Source organism: Planococcus citri, chromosome 5 (assembly GCF_950023065.1).
Source record: "Planococcus citri chromosome 5, ihPlaCitr1.1, whole genome shotgun sequence".
Taxonomy (NCBI): Eukaryota; Metazoa; Arthropoda; class Insecta; order Hemiptera; family Pseudococcidae; genus Planococcus; species Planococcus citri.
Genome location: NC_088681.1, coordinates 66,891,390 through 66,912,650, shown reverse-complemented (window position 1 = coordinate 66,912,650; position 21,261 = coordinate 66,891,390). Strand labels below are relative to the sequence as shown.

The window sequence follows — 21,261 nt, the reverse complement described above, 5'->3', positions numbered from 1 at the left end:
AAAAATACCAGAACTTCGAGTATTTTCTGGGATAGGAAGAGGAAGTAGGTAAAATTAAGAATTATTTCGAGAGCTCAAATTTTAATCCCATTTTCTTTCATTATCCCCCTCTCCCTCTCTGATTAATTCACTAACTGCAGATTTATTTAATACCTTTTATGTTTTGATCAAATTTCTTGATTTTGGAACAGAAAAGCTTCTAAATCAAAATTTTGGACTTTGGTAAGGGATTGGGCAATGAGCACAGTGCTTTTCACAATTTCTAACTCTTCCTCTTTTTTGTTTTGAAACATTCTCAACATTCGACAGTATTTTTCTAATTTTACTCCACCCCTTCAAAAATGGGCCATAAACGTTTTGAAGTGTTTCAGAGATAAAATCAGTGTTGCCATTTTCAGAACGAAGAAAAATATTACTAGAAAACAGTAAATCAGGAAAAACTGAATTTTTAATGAAAAATACACCACTTTTACGAACCATATGTTCAACTTTTGCAACTATTTTCCCATTTTTGACACAAATTTAATCAAATGCAGAACTTTTTCAACACTTGCCAAACCCTTCAGAAATATAATAGACTTGCCAAGAAATGAACTTTCCAAGCCGCATTTCCATTCAATATTGCTCTTAATTTCTAAATCGTGCCATCTCTAAAAAAAATTGTCTCTTTTTTTCGCAGGCGCAGTTCATGTTAGTCTTCATCCACTCGGCTCAAGTACTAGTCTACGACTGCGGCTACCCCAAGCTGATAGCAGCCTTGCTGCTCGTCCATTCGACCATATTCTTCGGCCTGTTCTTCGATTTCTACCAGCAAGCTTACCGAAGACGAAGAAGGCTCGAGGCGAAATTGGCTAAAATGCAATAAGCAAACATAGAGACTGGGGACTGACAAGAAGAATTTATTTATATCGATACCAAAAAAACAGAAATAACAACAAAACGAAGTATTTTAAACCACCACTACTACGAAGAAAATTCTCCGAAAGATAATAAGACGCGCTCGCCAAGACCAGCAGCGTGTTTCTATGTATACCTGATGCCGGGCTTAGCCTAAGTGTAACGAAAGGACGTGATAAGTTATTATGTAGTACGAAGTACTTACTCCAAGTACTGTACATGTATTAAAAGTGTGTAAAACGCCACGACGACCACGACTGGTTACCCATGTTACATTGTGATAGAGAAACTTACGTTTTTTACCAGTTTCACCCTTACTTATTGTGTGTTTTTTTTCCTCTCATGTTCTTATAAGTATAGAATAGTAGATGAAAAAAAATTGTTTTTAGTGTGTAGGTACTGTGTATGTATTTGTCATTGATGTTTGTAATGTATTAAGTAGGTAAGTCTACGTGTGAGAAAGTAAGAATGTATTTTGTTTCAAAAGTAAGTAGGTAAGGTAAGGCACCTACCTACTCAGGTACGTTGAATGTACCAGAGGATCTGAAGAGAACGAAAAATCAAAAATTAATCAAAATTTTATCGATTTATTTTTTTAAAAATAGCTTTAGATAATATTTTGTTTTATGTTTTAAGATTTTGTTTTTCCATCATTGAATTTTCAACGTTCTACTCGTATTTTATTCGCTACGTGCATTTTTTTATTTCCCTTCAATGGCGAAAAAAAACAATACCATTTTTTTTTTTTATTTTTGAAAAGACTTTTATCAGACGAACTAGAAGATGAGACTTTTTTCTACCCTTCTAGCTTCGTTAACCCATTTTCTTTCTTTCTTTTTTTTTTTGTTTTTTGAATTTCTTATAAACCAAATTTTTTATTGCGTTTACGGCTGTGTACAATGTTAGAGCGCCAACACAGGATAAGTTCTCGAGTGATATTGTACCTGAAAAATTCTGCCTCATCCTGATCACCATAATATTGCCAAATCGCCAACGTTTGTAAATAGTTGTAAACACATCTCGTACTTTAATAGGAAAGATAGCTGCGCAGAAAAAAAAAAGAAAATTAATGACGATGCGATATGCGATTCCATGACAAAAAACCAAATAAATTACCTACGTAGAACCCAAATAAGTAAGCCTACCGCGTTCCCGTGTCAAAAACTATTTTTATGAAAATAATTTTCTCATCAAATTAGCTAGCATTTAATTTAAAATATACGATTTTATTTGTTAAGTACTCTTGTAATTTATTTTATCGTTTTATAATAATTTTGATGATCATGATGAAAGAAAAGCTGATTTAAAAAAAGAAAATGAATAAAAAAAAACATTTTACATCTATGTATGATACGCGCGTAAACTGCTCAATAATTTGTAATTTGTATGCTGTTATTAGATATTATTCGTTTTATACTCTATAGATACGTACGTATGTGTTTAAAAAACAAAATGTAAAAAAAAAACGATATTTGTATCTACTGATGACGATACGAAACAATTTTGTGTGAGTCTATGTGTTGTGTAAATACATGTAATTGTGTCCATTTTAAAATGTGTGATGTAAATAGTATTATCAAAATATACTTATAATCTCGATATTTTATATATTCGCGCGTTCATGTTATTACTTTTCCTACATACTTGATAGGGCTACCAGCTTCTGCTAATTTTAGCTTTCAATTCGAAATCTCTGGTACAGAAAAAATGCAATCAATTATCAAAACTCTTTTGAATTGCAACTCAAAATTTGATAGATTTTTAGAAAATATCAAAACTACTCAAAAACTGGATTCAATTTTCATTTCAAAATTCTTCGAAAATGCTCAAAAAAAGTTAACTAGAAAGTACATTTGTTTTCTGTTATTTAATCCATTTTAATCCAAACCACATTGCAACTTTTTTCAAAAATTCTCAAAATTCACGACGCCTCCCCCCCCCCTATTTTGAAACAAATATCTTTCCAAACTGCTCAAAAAATATTTTTGACATTTTCAAAAATTCGGAAAATAATGACACAATTTTCAGCTGAAAATTCTTCAACAATTAATCTCAAAAACATTTTTTTGCTAAACTTTCGCCCATTGTGATAAGTCACACGACAACTTTTCGAAAATCTCGAAAATCTTGATTCAATTTGGGCTTAAAATTGCCCAATAATGCTGAAAAAGAGAATACGTAGAATAAGAAATTTCTTGGTTTCTGGTGAAATTTTAATCAGTTGTGATATAGTTATTGGATCACAACATTTTTCAAAAATTCTGAAAATCACGACTTCCACTTTGGGCTTCAAATTCTTCAAAAAAAAATACATCTAATAATTTGAAATTTTTCGTGAAATTTTAATAAATTTTGATTCACTGCGTAACACTTCAAAAAACTTGAAAATAATGACTCGATTTTGGACTTGAAATTCATCAAAAATGCTTTAGAAAAGTTTAGAGAAAAAATTCTTATTTTCGATGTCGAAATGTTGACCCGTTTTGATGATTATAATAATTTTAAACTCAACTTGCTTCAACGATCAACATTGCTCAAAAAGTTTTCTAGCAGAAATATTTGAATTTCTCGTTGAATTTTATCATCTTTTGATAGACCAAGAGGGACCTTTTTCAAAAAATTTGACAATCATGACCGAATTTCGGGCCCAAAATTTTCCAAAAATGAGCTCAAAAACATTTTTTGTCGAAGAATTTCAATTTTTCAAAAATTTTCACTCACTTTGATAATTTTGAAAATACAGACCTGGAGGATCAAATACTTGAAGAAAGTAAATAATAGGTCAAGATATAAATTTATGGGTCTCTGTCTGAATTTTAATCCATTCAGATAGATTACATTACAACATTGTTCAAAAATTCTGAAAATCTAGATCACCTAACCTCCCCATTTGGGTCTAAATATTCTTCAAAATTGCTCAAAAACTTTTTGGTCGAAACATTTGAATATTTAACAAAGTTTTAACACGTTTTGATAGGTCGCATGGCGGACTCAAAAATCCTAAAAATTCAGACCCAATTTTGAAGTCAAAAACTTTTTTAAAAAATCGGTAACATTTTTGTCGAAAGATTTGAATTTTTCGCAAAACTTCGACAACCCATTTTGAAAGCTTGTAAAAAATCTCGAGAATAATGTGCACCAACTTTGACTCATAATTCTTCAAACTTTCTCGAAAACATTTTCGTAGAGATATTTTGAATTATTCGCAAAATTTCAAATCATGTTGGTAGGTCACGAGGCAATTTTTAAAATATCTCGAACATCAAGCCAAAATTTTGAGGTTTACAATTTCAAAAACGCTCAAAAACTATCTCAGGAACATTTTTGTCGAGATACTTGAATTTTTTACAAAATTTTAACTCATTTTGATAGGTCCCGAGGCAATTTTTCAAATACCTCGAGCATCAAGACCAAATTTTGAAGTTCGAAATTTTTCAAAAATACTCAAAAAAAAGTTTACGACGAAACTTTTACACTTCTGTTGAAATTTTAATTCGTCTGGATTGCTTTTTAATCATAATTTTCATAAAATACCGAAAATCGTGACCCAATTTTGGACTCAAAATTTTTCAAAATAGTTCAGAAAACATTTTTGTCGAAATGTTTGAATTTTTCGAAAAGTTTTAATGCACTAGTATTTAGATAGGTAGAGAGGTACGTCGCGTCGTCGTATGATACTTTTTTTTCATAAATTTTGAAATTCTGATCCAATTTTGGGCTAAAAATTGTTCAGAAAAGATAAAAAAGATTTGAATTTTTTGTAAACGTTCAATCCATTTTGATAGGTCACATGACAATTTTTCAAAAATTTTAGGTGGAAACTTTTCAAAACTGCTCCGCAAAAAAATTTGAGAAAAATTTTTCGGCGTTTTGCAGAAATTTTAGCCCATTCTGAACACATTTTGATCATTTTGAATGACAATTTTTTCAAAAGTCCTAAAAATCACGACCCAATTTTGCGCTCAAAATTCTTTGAGAAATGTTTTTAAAAATATTTTCATTGAATTATTTGGAATTAGGGCTCGCAAAATTTTCACTTACTTGATTGGTCGTTCACACTTTTTAAAAATTATTTTAAAAATTATGGCCCAATTTCTGACCCAAAGTTTATTAAAAATCGTACAAAAAATAATAATTTAATCCGCTTACTTAAAATAAGTACATTTTGTAATTGAAACATGAATATTCGCACGCTCCTTGAATCCTCTTCCTTATCGGAAATCACCATCACAATCGCAAGTCCTCGGTGCCAATGACTTCAAAAACGTATGGACCAAATTCGTAAACGGAGAAAGTAAAGTGGGCTCCTGATGAGGTGCTCGAGAAGATCGAGTCGATATGATAATCGGACGACTATTCGAATCCACTCGATTGGGCAAGATGATCGGATTTGAACCTGGTACCCTCAAAGGCTTCACAATTCTAGGTTTAAGGTTGACGTTGCTTCTGACAGGGGGTTGTGATTGTTCGGCTAATGGTCGAGGATCTGCTGCGAAGCACTGTGATCCAAAAACGTATGGAGCAGGTGGAGGGTAGAATGGAAAAGGAAACGGAAACTGAGGTGGCGGAGCGTGCATTGCCGGAGACGAGGTGAAAGGAGGTCCAGGAGGGTAGAATACTCCGGGATATGGAAACTGTCCGCAGACTGATGCTGGGCATAATTCCTGCCAAAAAAAAAAACAATTTTTGTGATGTCAAGTCATATTTATACCTAAATATTCCAAATTTTCTCATCACACAAATAATTATGGGGTCATTCCATGCCAAATCGGCGGCTTTTTGCACGAGGGGTTTTCGATTTTTTTCAAAATCAGATCATGTGTAGAGGTCATCAAACGATGACGAATGACGCAATCAGGACATTTTTTCGATTTTTTTTGACTGAGCTGTGGCGCGGGCGCTTCAAAGTTCTCCAAAATGACCGAAAATAGAAAATTTCAGTTGCAAATTGCTCCGGTTGTACGTGGTATAGAATTTTCAACGTTTTTTCAAATTGTAGTACTTTGAGAAAGTAATTGACGAATGATGACAAAATCAGTCTTGCCTCAAAAACCTAAAAAAATTTATTTAAAAATTTATAGTTTAAATTATATAACCATGATGTCCCCCAGTAAAAATTCTGAAAAAATTCTCAGTTTTAGTCCTTTTCATGTAGAATAACATATCAAAAAATTGGAGGGGCATCATTTTTCATTTTCGAGAAAAAAAAATCTACAAGTTTTATTTTTATTGCAAAAGTACCATCAGAAACCTAAAAAATGAAAATTTTTGCATTTTTGAAATATTTCATCAATGTGTAGACGAATATGTAAAAAAATCCCCCCCCCCTAATTTGTCAACGAATTGACAAAAAATGTCATTTTTCGTGCTATAATTTTATTTTAAGAGTGAAATATGTACATGCATTTTTCGTCAATTCGTTGATTAAATTCGGGGGAAGGGAGATTTTTTCACATATTAGTCTGCACATTGATAAAATATTTCAAAAATGCAAAAATTTTCATTTTTTAGGTTTCTAATGGTACTTTTGCAATAACTGTAAAACTTGTAATTTTTTCTTCTCGAAAATGAAAAATAATGCCCCTTCAATTTTTTGATATGTTATTCTACATAAAAAGGACTAAAACTGAGAATTTTTCCAGAATTTTTACTGGGGGACATCGTGGTTATATTTAAGTGACAAATTTTAAATTGATTTTTTTGGGTTTTTGAAAGTGGCAACACTGATTTTGTCATCATTCGTCGATTACCTTTTCAATGTACTACAATTTGAAAAAAAGTTCAAAATTTTATACCACGTACACCCGGAGCAATTTGCAACTGAAATTTTCCATTTTCGGCCATTTTGGAAAACTTTGAAGCGCCACAGCTCAGTCAAAAAAAATCGAAAAAATGTCCGGATTGCGTCATTCGTCATCGTTTGATGACCTCTACACATGATCTGATTTTGAAAAAAATCGAAGACTCCTCGTGCATAAATCCGCCGATTTGGCATGGAATGACCCTAATACCAATTTACTATACCTACCTCAACAATAACAACGCAGAAGTAAACTAAAACCGATTTTTTCACGTTGAAGAACATCTTGATGCAGGTAAATCTACGTACACGAATCACTTTCGATTAACAATTGAAAAAATATCACCAAAAAATAACTCTTTTATACGAGCAACGCAAACCATTATCCAAAAAAAAAATCGAATCAGTACGGTCATCATGATTGATCTGAAATTTCAGCCTGATTGGGTAAAACTGACCTTCGCCAAAATAGGCACCTAACAGCTTATCTGCGATGAATTTTTGCACACACAAATGCAACTATAGACAATAGACATCCACCAGGTAATCACGTGTTCATCTTCAATCACAGTATACGATGTTATATTTACGTGCGAATCGATTGATCGATATTCGCTGACATGAATATCGTTGTCAAATCACATTTCATCGTTTTTTTCGACGTGTTTATAAATTATAAATACCTAATTATACAATTTTTTCAGGAGCATTGATTCGAAAATATACCTACCTATCTACTTGCGAATTTTCAGGAAATATCTACCATAAATCATAATTTGTTATCGCAGCTGCTAATGTGAAAAGCTAAACAAATTTTAAACAAATTTTCTCTCAGGCAGGATCGAAAAAGCATAAAGAAATATTCCACCAGCCAAAATTTCTGGTTCTTACAGTTATTTTTTGATAAATTTTGGAAAATCAAATTTGGACCAAGAAAGCAAAAAAATCAAAACTGTACCTACCAAATTACTTCAAAAATTAATTGGAAACGGTTCCGAACAGTTTTGAACAATTCCAGAATCTCCAGCACATTTATGAAAGTTGAAATTTCTGTCAAGTTTTACTATAAACATGAAGTTAGAAAACTAAAATTTCATTTAAATCCTAATTTTAACTTGCTGAGTCGAGTTGATTTTTTGTCAATTTTTGTGGTCATTTAAAAGAAAAGTTGGTTAGTGCAAAAAAACCTCTCCTCTTCCTCCTCTCCCTCCCCCCTTCCAACAAAAATTACTTTTTTCGTCCATTTGAGCTTTGTTTTACATTTTTTTTTTGCATTTTGTCAACCTTAGGAAACTCTGAAAAAAATCCTGCAAAAACTGCTTGATATTTCATTATCAATTTTTAAGCAAATTACATCTTTACACATGATTCAAAGACCAACCCATTTTTTTATACTATCTAATTTTTCACAAAATTCACAAAAAAAAAAAAACAAAAATTACAATAGTCGCATGAGAGAAATTTGTAGATAAAAAGGAACAACATACCTATTTTTGAATTAATGCTTCATCATTATTTTGTTCAAGCTTCAAAAAAAAAAAAAAAAAAAAAAAAACGAGTTCATTAGGTATTTTTATTTATTTATTTATTTATTAATTTTTTTGTTTCAAAATTTATCAAATTTTGTAAGCCTTTGAAAATCCAAATTTTAGACTAAAATTTTTATATCAAATAAATTTTTCAATCAAAACTTCAAAAGGCTTCCATTAATGTATTCCACGATTATAGTTATCATTCATCTTGGTTTCTTGTAAATTCCAGATGTATTTTTTTCCAAACCTCAAGTGCTTGTAAAATATGCATAGGTATTCAGATCACACCAAACTCACATCCGATCAAACAAATCTTAAATTCTCAGAATTTCTAACATACGTATCTATGCGATATCGTTCTCGTTGGAATGAATAATGCACACGAGCATAATTATCTCGCGCGAGGAAATCAGTCCATATCAAATACAAACATCGTTAACTCCACGTTATCCGTATGACGTTAATGCGATTTAGAACAACAACGTCACACTCGCCACCTTCACTTTCAAACAATCGGTGTTTAATTCGATAGGAATTTAAATTCAAAAACGAGTTGAATATTAATTTACAAATTTAGTTAGCCTACTCCTCAGTACTTATTTGTGATTTAAGCACTTTACAAATCATGAGGTAGCCTTACAAGCAGCCTAGACTGAATATCGAAACTTCGTAGCAACTTCATAAGCTATAAGCCACGTGCTCTCACATACAAAGAAATTCCGATAAAATTGTCATATCAAACTGGTGAATATTTTACGTGACCCATTCCTTTATTTGTATTTAATCTATTTCACATAAATTACGAAAGTATTGGATACTTCTCATCAGTAAGCCAAGCTTCCTTCAGAATGCAGCATTACATACCCTAACAATGAAATTTTTATCAACTACTAGTTTCGTATCATTATTCGTGACTCGGGTAAGATTTTTTCAAATTATTTTCGACAATTGTAGGTATTTGTTTTTTATGCATAATTCATTCAACTACGTAGGTAGGTAATTAAACATTTTAAGATATGAGTACAAAAATGAATAAAGATGGACAGGATTTATAATTCAAAATAACTCACCAAAATCTTTCTTCTTTTATCCGATGTCCGCAATGGTTCGACGAAAGTATCGGTCTCTGGTTCCTGCAACAGACAGAAGATTGCGTTAGCGATAACGTATTTACCAAACTAACTCCGTCAGTTCTTACGAATATTTAAGTATAGCAGAATACAGATGAATTGATTATTTCACAAAATTACTAACAATAGGCCTACATTTTTGTTTGATATATATTATCTATTCCTATCATCCCTATTTCGAATAAATACTCGTAGCTTAATAATTCACACATTATTTTATTTTCAGCCCATCTTCAGTTACCCATCACCTGACTACGAATTGTACGACTTTCTACCTCAAACATTTCGCATGAGCTCGAGCTCTACGTCCACTCGACATTTCACCAATCGGGGAAGAAGTCCCTATAGGGGTCACCACGAATACAATTACAACTTTCCACAAGTGGATTATCATCGATTCGGTGATAATCATAGATATCAAAGACGACGTAAAAACAATCAATCTGGTTTCAGGAGCGACAACGTGGTCATAAACGGCGGCCAGAGTCTTTTTAAATTCGTGCCGAATATTTTATCTGCGTTGATCAGTAGTCTTTTGCCTCCTTCGTTATCGGGAATAAATTTAGATATACCTTTACTCGGGCGATAGATCAATAATTATTGTAAATAAGAACATGTCAATAAAGCAGTATTTCGAATTTTCATTCAAAATTGAAATTCTATACTTATTCCTTTCACAGGTTTATAATATTATTACCATACTCTGCGAATCTTCATTTTCCTGCAATTTTCCTAGTTCGAATGTTGAAATTATCCGTCTACCAATTGGAAATTTTACATTTTACAAGTTCACTTTCCATAAATTTTTATCTAAAATGCTAATTTTTCATGAAAAATGATAAAAACGTAGAAAATTTAGAAATCGCGATTGGACTGAGGGAAATTCTAACAAACTATTAAGTATGAGTACTTAAAATTACGTTTTCAAGCTGGTTGCAACGAAAATTTTACAGGGAATCGAAGACTGGACATTTTATTTTCTGCAAGTTTGCTCCTTGGATGAATTTTCCTCTATAGAATCCTCATTTTTCGACTTCGAGTAGGTAAAATGTCCGCGTAATATAGAGAGAGTGGGGCGAGGCGGGAGGGGGAAGGGGTTCAATAACTTTTCGAAGAATTTTTTTCCTCCAGGTACTCTGTTTGGGGTGCATAAGAGCGCAAAATCGATCAAGGCTTCAGATCCCTCCCCCCCCCCCCCCCCTACCTAGACATTATATACCGACAAAAACTAAAAGTTTTCGCACATTTTGTCATAAAATTTCCGGCGACTTGAAATTATTTTTTTTTGAAAATTTCAGCCTTGTAGTACGTCAGTGAGGAAGGGAAGGGGGAGGGGGTAGAGTGTAACCCACAAGTACTGTAATTTTTTTAATGCATTTTTTTTCTTTTTAGATTTTGATCATACCAAAAGTTCATTCTTGGATTTTTGACAAATTTTTGAAAATATTAAAAAATTCTGAAAAAATTCCAGAGCAATTTTCAAACTTTTTTCATGAAATATAAACTTTTTTGGGAAAAGTGAAGAAAAGTGTAGAGTGACCTTTTTCAATTCAACTCCCATATGTAGGTATGTACATCAATAACTGCTACTTTCGACTTTTTGAACAATTCTGGAGTCTCCAGCTAGTTTTCAAATCTATTCAGAAGTTTTAAATCACACTAGAAGGACCAAAAATGAACTTGGTGAAATTCCAAAAGGTTGAGCTCAAAAGTAAACGTGTGACGAGTTTGTAAATTCCAGAAAATCCACAAAGAAAATACAATTTTCAAAGGAAGTAGGTACCTGTATCTGGAGAACAATTTGCAATTCGACTTTTTTGGACCCTCCAGTGAGTTTTCACATTTCTCCAGGAACTTCAAATCGCACTGGAAAAGCCAAAAATGATCTTTGGCACTTGTATAACTTTGGTCAGTGTTCATTGGGCTCCTTTTTGACCATTTTAGGCGATTACCATAAAATTTCAGAAGGGTTCATTTTTGACCCATTTTTATGTAAATTCCAGAAAAGGTGAAGGAAATTACATTTTTTCAAACCGCTCCGGAATGGTCAAAAATACGAGTAGATGCAGGACACACCAGCTGAAATCTTGGCGAAAAAACCACTCGTAAAATTAAAAGTACTTTTTCCAAAGCTTACAAATTGATCAAAAAATGCATTTATTTGAACCCTCATCTTCGTGGAATTTCGCGTTAAACCTTTAAAACGATTGAGAGGGTGCCAAAACAGCACTGAGATCAACATCACAGATGCTTAAATTCATTTTAAAACTAGCCTATACCAGTAGCACGTCTCGTTGATATATGGGAGTTGAATTAAAGCAATTATTCGCTTTGGTTTTTTTAAAACATTTTTACATTACTTGAAAAAAAATTGAGAACCACCCTCGAAATGGCTTTTTTGATTTTCTTTGGATTTTAAAAAATTGTCTAAAAATTCAAAAATCAAATTCAGCTCCTGAAATGTTGATTAGGGAGGTCTTAGGACAAGCTCTTTCAATTTAGCTTGGTTTCATTCAGTTCGAGAGTTGTAGCTCAAAGTACGTCCACTCCAAGTTTTTACGTAAACTTATTTTCAAAAAAACATCTTGTACTTGAGACCATACCCCCCCCCCTCCCCACTTGCAAGCGAAAATTTGAAATAAAACATACAAAAATAATGAGAAAAAATTTCTCTGTAATTTTAGCCAATCCCGTAACAAAATTCATAGCCTCAGAAATCATTCAAAAATAATTGAAAGGTTAGCGTTTTAGATACAAAAAATCCTTTTCTTTTTCACAAATAGGGATATTTTGGGGTACATAGCATGGCTCATCCCTCTCTCCACAGCTGTCGTAGGGGACAAAAAATATTTCTACAGGATGATATGAGTCTATGAAACAGTTTTAAAATGACTGAAACTTTTAAAAAAAGATCATCTTAAATCTTTTGATTGGGTCATTCCACGTCAATTGAACCAAGAAGTGGAGCGGGGTTCGGAGATTTTTTTGAAACTTTTCCTGTGGAAAGACCTTCAAAAGGGATGACCAATAGCGCAAATCGCAGCCCCCTAGCCCATTTTTAAAGGCAGCCAGGGGGTGTCAAAGTTTTCAGTGAACCTAAAATATCATCCATTTCAGCAGTGGATTACTCGATAACCGCGATACCTACCAAAATGAAACTTTTTCCACAAGTTAGGGGTTTTGATAGGCTTTTCAGTGATATCATAAAAATCAGTGTTGCCACTTTTTTTCGTACAGAAAATTAGCTCAAAAAGTTTCAAAACGTAGTTTTCATATCGTTCCGACTCTCAAAAATTCTGAAAAAATATATTATGGACAATTGTTCATGCTGAACAACATATTAAAAAATTGGGATGGTAACATGTTTCAAAGTTGGTTTAAAAAAATTGAAAGTTTGCGAAAAATGCGATTTCTTGATTTAAAACATGAAAAAAAGTTTTGATAGGATGAAGTTGACCCATTTGACTCCTATTTTCACGTATCTGTTGAAAAAATTGAAAACCTCCTTTCACTCGTTGAAATGAACTCCTCACAAAAAAATCAAAATTCGAAAAGATTCAAAAAATGAACGATTTTTTATTTTTTTGTTGTGAATGTAATTTTTATCAACTTTTTCATGAAACACGTCAGAAAGAGGTCAAAATAAGACAACTGAATAAATTTAAACTTTTTTTGATGTTTGGAATTGAAAATTGAATTTTTTCGAATTTTGATTTTTTTGTGAGGAGTTCATTTCATCGAGTGATAGGGTTTTTTCAACTTTTTCAACAGATACGTGAAAATAGGAGTCAAATGGGTCAACTGTACCAATCAAAATTTTGTTTCATGTTTTAAATCAAAAAATCTCATTTTTTGCAAACCTAAAATTTTTTTAAATCGACTTTGCGACAAGTTACCATCCCAATTTTTTAATATGTTGTTCAGCATGAACAGTTGTTCATAATATATTTTTTTTCAAAATTTTTGAGAGTCGGAACGATATGAAAACTACGTTTTGAAACTTTTTGAGCTAATTTTTTGTACGAAAAAAAGTGGCAACACTGATTTTTATGATTTCAACAAAAAGCCTTTTAAAACCCCTAACTATGGGAAAATGTTCCATTTTGGTAGGTATCGCGGTTATCGAGTAATCCACTGCTCAAATGGATGATATTTTAGGTTCACTGGAAACTTTGACACCCCCTGGCTGCCGTTAAAAATGGGCTAGAGGGCTGCGATTTGCGCCATTGGTCATCTCTTCGGAAGGTCTTTCCACAGGAAAAATTTCAAAAAAAATCGCCGAACCCACCTACCACTTCTTGGTCCAATTGACGTGGAATGACCCTACATGATGATATTGAGTCGATAAAAAATTTCTCATATCGATATCAACAGTTCAAAAATTATTGAAAAATTAAATTAGGTACCTACCTACTATTGTTAGAAAAATTCGTCTTGAATCTTTTGATCGCATAATCAGATTTTTTGAATTTTTTGTCCCGAAAATTGCATAGGAAAATCCCCTTTAGGAAAATTTCACAATTTTCTAAAATCCTAAATTTTTCATTTAAGAATCTGATACTTTTACTGAGAATCATCGTTTAATTTGAAAAAACCACCTACCTACCTACCTACATGCTTGCTTCAATCTAAACATAAGGTACGAGCTCACATATCTACAAATCAGATCGATTCAATTAATACCTAGTAAATCGAGATCTTACCGATACGAATTTTTTTAGCGCCACGCCACGCCACAACAATCTCGCTGATGAAAAAAACACCCACTTGTCATATCTATTTTAATTAAATACTTCTTCGAACCAATAGTCGGCTCGTTCAACTAAGCTAAAAAACAAACATACGGTCGGTAAAGATCATTGAACGAAAATCTGACGACTTTTTTTTCCAAGTCGAAGCTCACCAATAGATGGCTCAGCGCATTCAGCATCTTAACCCATCACCTGGTCGAGAACGTCGTCATCTAAAACGATGATTCGTGAAAAAAAAACTTATTGGTTCTATTAATCAATCGGCAATTAATCATTGTACTCGTACATTATACTATGACGAAGGTTCTCTATCTCAGCCTGCAACGTACCTATTCTATCTTCGACTAATTAATTGTTGCGTAGGTACACAAATCGATATAGATAACACGAATACGTAGACATTGAGCCTAAATCTATCTCCGAATATTTCGTGCGATCGACCAATACAACCAATCAATGCAGCCAGATATGTTTCCACTCGCGAGTCGTACGAGTATTTAAACTCGAGCACTGCAGCAAAACCATTCATACACCCACTGCACTCGCTCTCTTTGAACAAATATTGCCAGTTAATAGGTTCAAGATGACGACGAGGAATTTACTGATCATCGTGGCGACCATGTGGCAGGTTGGTGACAAGACTAGTTGACAAAACTTCTGCAACTTCTTGTAAAAGTATCCCAGAGACATTTTATTAACATTGGTTTAATTTTTTTCTATGTCAATTTTCAGATCTGCACAGCCCAAGAGAATTGTCCCGGAGTGAAACTAGCTACCGGAATTGGATCATTACTAGGAGACATACCCATCTCCAGCTGCGCTCCAGAACTGCCTCTTTTACCAGAGTTGGGATGTGGTCGAGGAGAGTTCCTCGAAGGACTTCCACGACTTCCACCTCTTTTACCGGAATTGGGATGTGGTCGAGGAGAATTCCTCGAAGGACTTCCAGAACTTCCAGGACTACCATGCGGTCCCAGTTTACCCCATTTACCATACTCAGACTTCGGCTGCTCGTCTTCATTGCCCTGCCTTCCAGAACTTCCCTGTCTTCCAGAACTGTCCCGCTTCGGAGGAGACTGTTTCGACTACCCGTTCTACGGTGAGCCTTTTCCATACCTAAAGAAAAAGGGTTGCGGCTGCTTTGCCAAGCCACTGTGTGCGAAACCCAAATTGTGTGGATGCGGACTGTCAGAATGCGGACTGAAGAAAAAATGCCTTTTGGAAGAGTGCGCTCTGAAGAAATCCTGTTTCGAGGAAAAGGAAGACTGCGGAGTAGGTTTGAAAATCGTACCGCTGATAAAACCGTTCCCTTTGAAGAAAAAGAAATTAGGCTGCTACGATGATGGTATCGAAAGCTTGCCCTGTGAAATACCATCTCTTTTGTCGGGCGTGGTTCGCGGATCGCTTTATAATAACGGATGTTATTAAACGCTGTCGCGTGTTTGTATTAATAATAAATACTCGTTGTAATAAGTACATACATACACTGTACGTGTGTGGTGTTTTTTTTATTCTGTTTTGTTCTAACAAGCTACATAAGGGTGCTCTCATTGTGTTCGGTATAGGTCTAGGTACCAGAGTCTTGATCCATCTGCAGATATTTAAGAAGGTACATTACATACTACGAGTGCATAGCACAATGTGATCTTGCTCGCTCCTCTCGAGTAGAAGCTAAATTCTGCTCCGGTGGTATGCTTCGAGTAGTAGGCACTTATTGGCTACCATATTACCACCGTACACGCGAACTCGAGTACGTTTAGGACAAAAATTATACCACCGAGGTTGTCAAAAAATTGAATCCTTCAAAGTACCAAAGAGACTCGTGGAGCTCGAAATTTCAAAAAATACAATGTGGACGTTGCATTGAATGATTTTTGAAGATACTGATTCTCGTTTCCATGATCTTATGACTCCAGAATCAGAACCAACTGCTTTCCAAAAAGACCAGTTCTTCGTACCTAAATTTTCAAAAAGTTTAATGTGTACATTGAATTAAAATAGGCTTTCTATTAAGGCGCTGATGTCTACTGATAATTCTGAGATCCAAGTTGCCTGACCTCGAAATCAAAATAATTCAGCTCTCTTGAGTCGAATTTTAATACTACGATCATTTTAGGGTGCCGAATTCCACCCCCCTCCCCCCCGCATAAGAAAGTTCAATTTTTATTTCAGAACAAACAAAATTTCAGAATCGGAATAAGTTTTTCTTCAAGAACTTGAAATTATTCGATACCCATATGTATCGCATTCCACGATACTTATTGGCCCATTTTGACTTTTGGGAATCTACAAAATTTCAGAATCAGAATCAGATTATCAAAATTTTTGGGGTTCAAGTCCCTGCCCCTCCCCCCAGGAAGTTCAATTTTTATTTCGAGATCGCCGAAACCTCTGGAGCAGGAACAATGTCTTTAAAAAAATCCATTAATTCAATAGATACCTAAATAGCATATTTTTGGGTCCCAAGATAGCTCCGATGGATTTAATACTCGTATTTTTGATTTTGAAGACAAACGAACGAATTTCAAAATCCGAATCGCAGCCTTCAAAAACATATAATAATTCGATGTTCATCATTATGTTTTACACAATTTTGGATTCTATATAAGCCTTCCTTTATATAGTATCAAATTTTGGGCCTCATTCCCGCGATTGGGGATTTCAGTTTCAATTGTGGGGGTCAAAAGAAATTTCAGAATCAGAATTGGTACCTTCAAAAACCAATACTTATTTCGAAATCTTTATTAATCGGTTCAAAATTTTTCACTCCCCCCCCCCTCGTAGGTAGAAATCTATTAATGGCTCAATATTTCGAAAAACACTCGAAAAATGCATTCTGAATTCGAATTTCAACTTGGCTGATACTTTGCAAGAATTCCATGCTTCACATAATAAGGTCTTAAATTTCAAAAACTTGAAAAATTGGTAAATCCCCCCCCCCTCCAAAAACCAAATTCAAGTTTCAGTGAACTAAAAACACTACTCCAAAGATGATTTCACATTCAAACAACCTGACTTCCTCTCCTCCCTTCCTCGATAGTCCTCGATTCATTATTCAGTGAATTGTTCGTGAGAGTATGGTATCAATTCATTTAGGGGAATCATTCACGAACGAATTGATTAATTTTTTGAAAGAAACGTTCGCGTACGAGTAAACTCATTTTTAGCGAATCATTCGCCAACGAATTCATAAATTCATTAATGATTCAAAAAGTTTAGTATTCAATTCGTTTGCGAATGATTTTCTAAAAATTATTCAATTCGTTCGCGAATGATTCGCCAATAATTAATCAATTCGTTCGCGAATGAATCACCAATAATTGATCAATTCGTTCGTGCGTAATTCACGAACCATTAATTAATTCGTTCGCGAATGATTCACCAACAATTGATCAAATCGTTCGTGAATGATTAAATGAATAGATTAGTTCGCGAACGATTCATAAATAAATCAATTCGTTTGCGAATGATTCACCAAAAATCATACATTTCGTTCGCGAATGATTCACCAGCAAATTGATCAATTCGTTCGAAAATGATTAAATGAATAGATTCGTTTGCGAACTATTCATACACAAATTAATTCGTTCGCGAATGATCCACCAAAAATTATTTACTTCGTTCGCGAATGATTCACCAACAATTGACCAATTCATTCTAGAACGATTATTACACAAATCAATTCGTTCGCGAATGATTCACTCAAAATTATTCATTTCGTTCGTGAATGATTCGCCAAAAATTAATTAAATGAGTCGATCCGTTTGCAAATGATTCACTAAAAATTAATCATTCGTTCTTGAATGATTCGCCAAAAATTGATTAAATGAGTCGATTCGTTTGCAAATGATTCACCAATAATTGATCAATTCGTCCGCGAACGATTCATATACAAATCAATTCGTTCGCGAATGATCCACCAAAAATTGATCAATTCATTCGTGAATGATTCGCCAAAAATTAGTTGAATGAATCGATTCGTTCGCGAACGAGTCAGTTATACGAATCGATTCGTTCGCAAATGATTCACCAACAATTGATCAATTTGTTCGAGAATGATTCACCAATAATTGATCAATTCGTTCGTGAATGATTAAATGATTAGATTCGTACGCGAACGATTCATGAACAAATCAATTCGTTTGCGAATGATTCACCAAAAATTATTCATTTCGTTCGCGAATGATTCACCAAAAATTAATTAAACGAGTCGATTCATTTGCGAATGATTCTCTAAAAATTAATCAATTCGTTCGTGAATGATTCGCCAAAAATTAGTTGAATGAATCGATTCGTTCGCGAACGAGTCAGTTATACGAATCAATTCGTTCGCAAATGATTCACCAACAATTGATCAATTCGTTCGCGAATGATTCGCCAACAATTATTCATGAATCACCAAAAATTATTCAATTCGTTCGTGAATGATTCGCCAAAAATTGATTAAATGAGTCGATTTGTTTGCAAATGATTCTCTGAAAATTACTCAATTCGTTCGTGAATGATTGAATGAATCGATTCGTTCGCGAACGATTCATAAAAAAATCAATTCGTTTGCGAATGATTCACCAAAAATTATTCATTTCATTCGCGAATGATTCGCCAACAATTGATCAATTCGTTCGTGAATGATAAATGAATCGATTCGTTCGCGAATGATTCACCAAAAATTATTCATTTCGTTCGTGAATGATTCGCCAAAAATTAATTGAAGGAGTCGATTCGTTTGCAAATGATCCTCTAGAAATTATTCATTCGTTCATGAATGATTCGCCAAAAATAATAGAATGAATCGATTCGTTCGCGAACGAGTCAGTTATACAAATCAAAACGTTCCCAAATGATTCACCATCAATTAATTAATTCGTTCGCGAATGATTCATCAACAATATTCAATTCGTTCGTGAATGATTCACCAAAAATTAATTGAATGAATCGATTCGTTCGTGAACGATTTTGTTCTTATACGAATCAATTCTTTCGCGAATGATTCACCAACAATTATTCAATTCGTTCGTAAATGATTCGATTCGATTCGCTTGAAAACAGATCAATTTCTATACAAATAGTGAATCAATTCGTTCAAGACATTGACAAATTTAAACCCCACCCTAAAAAAAATTCAAATTCGCGTACGTTTTATGACCATTGCCCATTAATCAACCACGAAATAAAATTCAGAACCATCATTTTTCAAAACGCAAGTCATCCACTGTTCTTAATTTCGAAAGAAATTTCAACCAAGCGAATATATACTCTATATACAGTCTACGATGATACAAAACAATTAAACTCGCATCCCAAAACACTCTCGGTACACGTGTGACTGACGGTGCTTTACCACATACCCTTAATTACAACCACTCGAGTATCATTCGGCGACTCTTTCATACACGGCGGCAGCGATAGCGAATTACAAAGCACACGCACACAATCGATATCAAATCGAGCACATACTGGAGAGCAGCAGATTCAGTCGATAAAAACATTGGCACGTCAGTCATTCAGTCAGCGAAAACAAAAACTAAAAAAAAAAACCACTATACCTATTCGGGCATCAGTACGGTAGCGCCGCTCAGCACGCGTCACTCTTCACGTGTGCCTCGGTCGCATCCCTTAGCTTGGCTGGCCAGGCAAAAAAAAACCATTCATTGTGTACAAGAGAAGCAGAGTGGGTAAAAAAAAAACAAATCTCCGTTACAAAAAACCAACAATCGCTTTTTTTATTTTGTTTTAAATGCCAAAGAAGAAATAAACAATAAGCTTTTGATTGATGCGGTCGGATTGTATCAGGGTTTTGACAGCGTTTGATGAATCGTGTTGTGCCGATGAGCGTAGAGTCCGTAGAACGTATTGTCGCTCTCTTCGTCGTCGTCGTCGTCGTCATCATCATCATCATCGTCATCATGATGGTAAAGTACTCACTCGATCGAATACTAGAGGGTATTTTTTCCTCGTTCTTCTGCGATCTGGGAGTGGACTCGCGCTTCAGATTTGCCCTAATGAAGCGTGCCAAGTGCGTATTATTTTTGTTTGTTGTTTTTTTTTTCAATTTCAAAACCCTTCGCTTCGTCTATGTCCTCTTAACTGTCCAGGTTTTATAGGTTCCTACGTACCTATAAAGGTATTGTAAGTATATCTACATACCTTGGCTTAGTTGATATGGCGCGGCCATTCGTCGTCGTCGTTCATTGTTAATAATAATGAGTTGTCACTTTATCGAATTCCAGCACCGCTACGCGAATGTTTTCGCTGTCATATTGATTAATTGAAACTCGACGAATAATTGAATACGAATATTAAGCGTACTTCTGCGCTATAGATAGGCAGGTACCTAAAGGTTGTGTACACACACGTAGCGAGTACCTTTACCTTTCCTTCTCTATCATACCCTTTTATTGGGCAGGTACTCGAGGAGTGAGACAAGCGTTGCTTATTTTTCTTCCACTCAAGTACCTACTTATTACGAATATCTATACCTAGATACTGTGTAAACAAATCCATATTATAGGTGACTGGTGAGCTATTTCTACAAATCTCCTCTCAGGTAGGTAGTTTATTATACAATAATAATATCGGACGACACGCGTGTTGTTATTTGTTAACCACCCTGCCGAGGATGATTTCCAACTGGCGCTGGACCGCGACCGTGCATGTGTCTGTTGTTTTTTATTTCACGTTCACGTGCTTTGGCAAGGTAAGGCTGGCAGGCAGTGAGTAGTGACTAGTGAGCCGTAGGTGCTCACAATCTATTCCGCAGTGAAATGATAAACGCACCATATAGACAGGTTATCTTTGTATCATCTGATGGCAGCATGTGTACGTACTACAGTCGAGCTCGCGAGATGCTTCCCGAGACGTTTTTAATCGATGACTTTTTCCGTCTCATCGTCTGACTGAGTCATTCGATAAGAATTCAACGAACGTACTCGTATATATCCTCAAGTAACGCACCGAGAGTGAAGAAGTTGATAGGATTTTGCTAGTCGTGGTTTGTGCTGCTCATTCTGTCATGTCGTATTGAACGTATTATGATATTGCTGGACTACAGCTGGGTCGTTCCACGCCAATTCGACTAAGAACTGGTAAGGGGAGTCGGGCAATTTTTTGAAATTTCTCCTGTGAAAAGACCTTCCGAAGGGATGACCAAT

General features: G+C 34.5%; 3 protein-coding genes across 3 annotated transcripts in view; 2 read left to right on the top strand and 1 right to left on the bottom strand.

Moving 5' to 3' along the window:
- Positions 1-2,507, top strand: part of LOC135847002 (very long chain fatty acid elongase AAEL008004-like) — a 61,128-nt gene extending 58,621 nt beyond the window's left edge. The window contains exon 8 of the mRNA XM_065366381.1: positions 680-2,507. Within this exon, the coding sequence (XP_065222453.1) occupies positions 680-865 (186 nt within the window). The 3' untranslated portion in view covers positions 866-2,507. The remainder of the gene's footprint in view (positions 1-679) is intronic.
- Positions 2,508-5,017: 2,510 nt separating this feature from the next.
- Positions 5,018-7,181, bottom strand: LOC135847005 (uncharacterized). Its single transcript, XM_065366383.1, has 2 exons — positions 6,926-7,181; positions 5,018-5,561 (listed from the first exon to the last, which is right to left on the bottom strand). Exons 1-2 carry the CDS (start codon positions 6,980-6,982, stop codon positions 5,109-5,111), a joined length of 510 nt encoding a protein of 169 aa, XP_065222455.1. The 5' UTR covers positions 6,983-7,181; the 3' UTR covers positions 5,018-5,108.
- A 7,400-nt stretch (positions 7,182-14,581) lies between these two features.
- LOC135847004 (uncharacterized) lies at positions 14,582-15,601 on the top strand. The gene is made up of 2 exons (XM_065366382.1): positions 14,582-14,738; positions 14,843-15,601. The coding sequence occupies exons 1-2, from the start codon at positions 14,694-14,696 to the stop codon at positions 15,536-15,538; spliced, it is 741 nt and encodes a 246-aa protein (XP_065222454.1). The 5' UTR covers positions 14,582-14,693; the 3' UTR covers positions 15,539-15,601.
- The last annotated feature ends 5,660 nt before the right edge of the window (positions 15,602-21,261 follow it).

What these genes read in the sequence shown, in the direction of transcription:
- LOC135847005 (XM_065366383.1), bottom strand. Translation starts at nt 6,982, where the DNA reads ATGTTCTTCAACGTGAAAAAATCGGTTTTAGTTTACTTCTGCGTTGTT. An exon ending in TCTGCGTTGTTATTGTTGAG is followed by an intron (nt 5,562 to 6,925) that starts GTAGGTATAGTA and finishes TTTTTTTGGCAG; the next exon opens with GAATTATGCCCAGCATCAGT.
- LOC135847004 (XM_065366382.1), top strand. Translation starts at nt 14,694, where the DNA reads ATGACGACGAGGAATTTACTGATCATCGTGGCGACCATGTGGCAG. An exon ending in TCGTGGCGACCATGTGGCAG is followed by an intron (nt 14,739 to 14,842) that starts GTTGGTGACAAG and finishes GTCAATTTTCAG; the next exon opens with ATCTGCACAGCCCAAGAGAA.